The following is a 5,694-nucleotide window of genomic DNA, read 5'->3' as shown; positions in this document are numbered from 1 at the left end:
GAAAGACCATTCCAAAAGCTGTTTCTTATATACAGGAAGCAGATCATATACCAAAAGCAGCTACTCAGCTGCTCCAATGGATTCCAACATGGAGTTAATTACCAGTCTCACCATGGGGAATAACTACACTCAGCTGCCCACCCACTCTACCGCCCCAACCAAGTTGACACACAAACTTAACCACTACACATTCATTTGCTTTTATTTGTGCATTCACTCACTAGTTCATTTACTTATTTATCTACTCAGTTTTGATTTGTCCATTTATCATCTGTCATTCCTTCAGTTGCTCATTCACTTATTCATTATACATTTATTCACTGATGCATTCCCTTATACATTCACATGATCATCAGTTCATTCATGTGCTCATTCAGTCATTCACTCATTCTCAGTCATTCACTGACTCACTCTTTAATTTATTCACTCACTCAGATGGTTCTTGGTCATATGGACCTTGCTCTGGGTCATACATCAATTGTTAGGAATGCCAAGTGTTCCAGTTACCTAGTGCCGCTCTGGCAGGAATGTACCACAAAGGGGATGCTTGAACAAACAGGAGTTTATTATCTTACAGTTTGGAGGCTTTAAGTCTGAGTTCAAAATGCCAGGCTCTAGGGGCTGGGTAAAAGCCCCTTAACCTTGGCTTCAGCTCTGTCTCCTGCTCCTGGCCCAGTGAAGCTGGGGGATTTTCTTCACTCAGCTGCTGGCCGCTGAGGCTGAAAAGCCCAAGGTTGATAAGTAAAAAGGCACAGTCCTGATGTTGCCAAACCACATGGCAGGCCATTAATTCAAGTCCATTTAGAGTCCCAGGATTAGCAGAGCATGGTCAGCTGCTAAACAATGACTCAGCTACATGCAGAGTTCAAGCGTGCCATAAGCTACAGACCATTCCCAAAGCTGCTGCTTATATAAAGGAAGCAGACCACATCCCTAAAGCAGCTACTCAGCTGCTTGTGGTAGATCCCACTATGGAGTTGATTGCCAGTCTCATCATGGGGAATAACTACCACCAGCTGCCCAGCCACTCAAGCAGGCCCAGCCAAGTTAACATACAATTTTAACTACCACACAAAGATAAATCAGATGTGGTTCTGCTGGGAGAAGGGACCTCAGGGACATATATGGCCCTCCAAATGAGGACAGTGTGATTTGTACAAATAGAAGTATAGACCTCCAAGGTCCAGGGCTTTAGGGACAGTCCTTGGGTTGTGGTGGAGCAGGGTCAGGGAGAGCTTTTTGAGCAGGGACTTCCGTGATGAAGAGAGGCATCTTTCTGGAATAAGAAGGGTGAAAAGCTTCCCAGTCAGAGGTCTCTATGGCTGGCATAGGCAGGGATGGTCTCCTGGAAGAAAAGAAACTTGATCTGGGGCTTGGGTTTGATTGGGATGGGAAGGGCATCCTAGATAGGAGGAACCATATGGATAAAAGCCCAGAGCAGGGAAAGTTTAAGGTATGTTCAGAGTATAGGGAGGAGACCAGCCTGGCTGGGTGGGAAGAATGGGAAGGAGAAGATAACGCTGGAAGCAGATTGGTGAACTACAAGGCATAAACCTGTGACTCTGGGAAGCCCAGGACTGGCAGCACAACCGAGGAGATCAGGCTGATGGTCTGCCTTTGTCTTTGTCCCCTTTCTCCAGTGTGCCCAGCCTGGAGCCTCAGGAGAAGGCCTCGGTCCAGTTCAACATCACCCCCTCCAAGAGTGGCCCCAGGCAGCTGCAGGTGGACCTTGTCAGCCCCCACTTTCCGGACATCAAGGGCTTTGTGATCGTTCACGTGGCTGCAGCCAAGTGATGGGCCAGGAGAGGCTGAGAGGGGAAGAGATGGCGATATCCCCTCCTGCCCACTTTTGTCCCTCCCATGTGGCAGCCAGGAAGCTTGGCTGTTTCAGCCTTTGTCTCACTGTGAATTTTGGACAAGTCCCTTATCCACCTGGGCCTCAGTTTTCCCATCAGTAAAATGAGATGTTTGGCTTGATAATCCTTAAAACTTCCTGTCAACTATGGATGATGTTACAACTTAAGAAGCCTCTGCCACCTTCATCTCTTTGTTCTTGTTGCTAGGAGGCTGATGGACCAGAGCATCACAGTACCTTGGCCCACTGGGCTCTGGCTGCTCAACCCAGCCAGCTCACCATTCCCCTGGCTGACCACCTAGACTCTCCTTGCTTCTCTCTCAGCTCTTCTAATTCCCTGACCACATCCAGACCCAGTAAACCTCTCCCTGTCCCCGACAGAGAACCTCAACTTGTTAGAGGTGAAACCTAACATTCCCTACTACTCCCATTTGACGGAATAGGAAGAATTTCATCCAAGGTCACACAGCAAGCTAGAGGCAGAACTGGGGCCACTTACTCTACGTAAGTTTTACCCCAAAGTCATGTTCCTGCAAATAATTAGATCTGAAGCAATGGGAGATATTTTCCCACAATGAAGACACAGGCCCAGGATCTGAGGGGTTGCTGCTGCCTGGAAGAAGAAGTTGAAGAAGATAAGCAAAGTACCACCAGACCTGGATTACATTTTCCCAGAATCTGTAGCCCCAAATTGGATCTAGTTCTAATCACCAGGGATTTCATACAGCCAACTAGCAATGCCCAGGGTTTATTTATTTGGGACCTGTATGGTACTGAGTTGGCAAAACACCCTCAGCAGTACAATCACACAGTGTCAAAACAGGACAAAGATACCTAAGACAAGGACCACAATAGAGACCACCAGGCCCTGAAGATAACTGCTGTTGTTGTTGTTTGCCGTCGAGTCGGCCCCGACTCATAGCGACCCCTCCTTGGGTTTCCGAGGCAGTATCACTACGGAAGTAGGATTGCCCAACCTTCCTTCCGAGGAGTGCTGGTGGGTTTGAACCGCCAGCCTTCTGGTGAGCAGTCAAGTGCCTTAGGCACTATGCTACCAGAGCTCCTAGTGAACTTAAAATTCAGCCCTGAGCACAGGGAGGGGGTAGTCACAGGGACTGGGTGGGAGGAGAGTTTTTTATGCCTGGGGATGGTAATCAGGGCAGTGAAATCAAATGTACATGAACTGTTGAATGTAAATCAAATTTGCTTTGTAAATTTGCACCCAAAGCACAATAAAAAATTTAAAAGTTAAAATTAAAAAAAAAAAAAAAATTCAGCCCTGAAATTTCCTAGGCAGCCAAAGGAATTATAATTAGGCATATAATTTAAATGATCTGAACAAGAACAAAGCATGCTGATCTGCAGAGACACCTCCTGGACATGAGCTCAAGCGGGAATCATGTATGTAGTGGGTCTTTGCAAAATGGGCGTCAGATAAACACATGGGAGTCCCTAGGTGGTGCGACGAGTTAACAGATTCGACTGCTGACTGAAAGCTTGGAAGTTCAAGTCAACACAGAGGCTCCTCAAAAGAAAGGCCTGGAGATCTACTTTCAAAAAGTCAGACATTGAAAACCCTATAGAGCACAATTCTACTCTGATACACGTGGGAATGCCACGAGTCAACATTGACTCAACGGCAACTGGTTGTTTTGGTAAACACAGCATTTGACGGAGGATCCTGTGTCTAAAGCTGAGGGCCTACCATCCGCCAGCACCTCAGTGAGGCCTATCTCTGGTGACTCCCAAAGCTCAGGGGTGGACTTGGAGAATCCAGGCTCATCTAACAAGTCAGAAGCACAGGCTTGCTTAGAGGGGCAGCTGGAGGGACCAAGTGGGTAGTCATTTCCTCAGGGTTGTATAGCAGGAAGGGACACTAGAGAGAAACCCCTTCTCTTGGTGTGTGTTGGGGAGCTGAATGGACGAGAGTCATCTGCTGGGTAGCTATGTTTCCGTACAGCTCCCCTGTATTGAATCCTCTCATCTGAGTTGAGGTAGAACTTTAATGGGACAAAACTGGCCCCACAGGTTATTCCAGTCCCAACTGAAAGCAGAGACCTCAGCAGCCAAGGAGAGAGCCCTAGTTGGGGATCAGCTCAGAGGCCCAAAGAGTGCAGGGTAATGTGGTTTTGGAAACTGCCAAGAAATATGTACAGGTAGGGATTACCCTTCAGTTGGTAGAGCAACACCTTGACAAAGCCTATAATGAAAGACAGAACAGGGGAATCTAGGACCAAGAAAATCTCAAAGTTGGCTGGCATGGAGTGGCCAATAGCCCTTTACGTGAGGCTCAGGTTTCCTTGCCTCTTAAACTCCATCTGAACCTTAATTGGGGGTCTTGATACAGAGTCAGGTCAGGGACCTCCAAACCTTTTGAACTGGCATTGGAAAACTTTTTCTGTAAGGGATCAAATGGTAAATATTTCAGGCTTCATGGGCCACATAATTTCTGTTGCACCTACTCAGGTCCACTGTTGCAGCATGAAAGCAGCTGTAGAGAATGTATAGAAATGAACATGGCTTTATCACAATAAGGAGTCTGGTAACACAAGCAGGAGCTCTGGTGGTGTAGTGTCTAAGGCATTTGACTGCTAACCAGGAGGCTGGCAGTTCTAACCCACCAGCCCATCCTTGGAAGGAAGGTTGGACAATGTACTTCCATAGTGATACTGCCTTGGAAATACAAGGAGGGGTTGCTATGAGTCAGATCCAACTCCATGACAGTGAGTTTGGTTTTTTTGGTAACATAATGGTTAAGCACTTGGATGCTAACCAAAAGGTCAGATGAAGCCTTGACCTCAGACTGAGCTCCAATTCTGACCTCTAATAGCCTTGATTAAAGCTAAACTCTGTCTTACCCCCAGACTGAGCTCTGACCTCAAACAGAACCCTGATCCAGCCTCAGACTGAGCCATGACCTCAATCAGAGCCCAGCCGTATTGGGCTCTAGGCCTTGGCTTTGAATTTCTCTTCCAGATCAGAGTTTCTCAAAGTGGGGCCTGTATACCCCTCTGAAGTACTAGATGTCACTGAGTAAACACAGCCCATCTTCCTGGACTGGCATTTTGAGCTCATCTTCCTTTCCCTTTGGTTTATTTTGGCAAAAATATTTAAGAAGTGTGGTGATCCTCCAGAACCTTCTAGTTCTGTCATGAGAATCTACATTCATGGCCCAGTCCTCAAGGAGTAAATACTTCTTCCCATCACGAGGGTTTGCTTTTCCTCTCATGCATTTGCCAAAAGCGGAAGGATCTCTGCTAAGCACTTGCCACTGAAAAAGGAGCCAATCTATGACTCATCATAGAAAGGATGCTCCCTACAGCAGGGAGGCTGCCAAGATGGGTGTCCCCTTGGGTGGTTCCAGATACCTCATTCTTCCAGCATGCCCATCTTCCTCAAGACCAGTTCCCATAAGCTGAGTCTTCTAGAAAGCTGATTCTGAGGTGGAGTTAAGGGGGCAGGATGTTTATTAAGGAGTAAATGTGGGATCAGCACCTGTGAGTGGAAGGGAGAGAAGGCAGGTGTGGGTAGAAGGAGCCTCAGTCAACCTCACAGGAAGCTGTTGAGCTCCAACGGTCTGTCGGGGTTATCCCAGCTTGAGCTGAGATGGTTGGGCTTTTATATGCTCCATCTGTAAGTAATTCGCCCCAGGAAGGGGTGTGGTGTTAGGTAAGACAGGTCTCTGCAGCTGAGGCAATCTGAAAAGTGCTGATCACTGAGGGTCACCTGTTGGCAGCACTTCTAGGAGTTGGAGCAACAAGCCCTCTACTGATGGGAGGTCTGGGCAGTGTATCCCCAAGCACACCACCCGCATTCTGTTAAACCCCAAGGACAGAAGA

The 5,694-nt window shown here is 47.5% G+C and overlaps 1 protein-coding gene across 1 annotated transcript in view; it reads left to right on the top strand.

Annotated features, from left to right (window-relative positions):
* TGM6 (transglutaminase 6) overlaps positions 1–1,794 on the top strand; it is a 42,159-nt gene extending 40,365 nt beyond the window's left edge. Inside the window, exon 13 of the mRNA XM_007934690.2 lies at positions 1,641–1,794. Within this exon, the coding sequence (XP_007932881.1) occupies positions 1,641–1,794 (154 nt within the window). The remainder of the gene's footprint in view (positions 1–1,640) is intronic.
* Positions 1,795–5,694: the final 3,900 nt, after the last annotated feature.

This window comes from Orycteropus afer, unplaced genomic scaffold (assembly GCF_000298275.1).
Source record: "Orycteropus afer afer isolate SDZICR_OR568_19922 unplaced genomic scaffold, OryAfe1.0 scaffold00020, whole genome shotgun sequence".
Classification (NCBI taxonomy): Eukaryota; Metazoa; Chordata; class Mammalia; order Tubulidentata; family Orycteropodidae; genus Orycteropus; species Orycteropus afer.
Note: the sequence above shows the minus strand (reverse complement) of the source record. Positions and strands in the feature narration are given on the sequence as shown.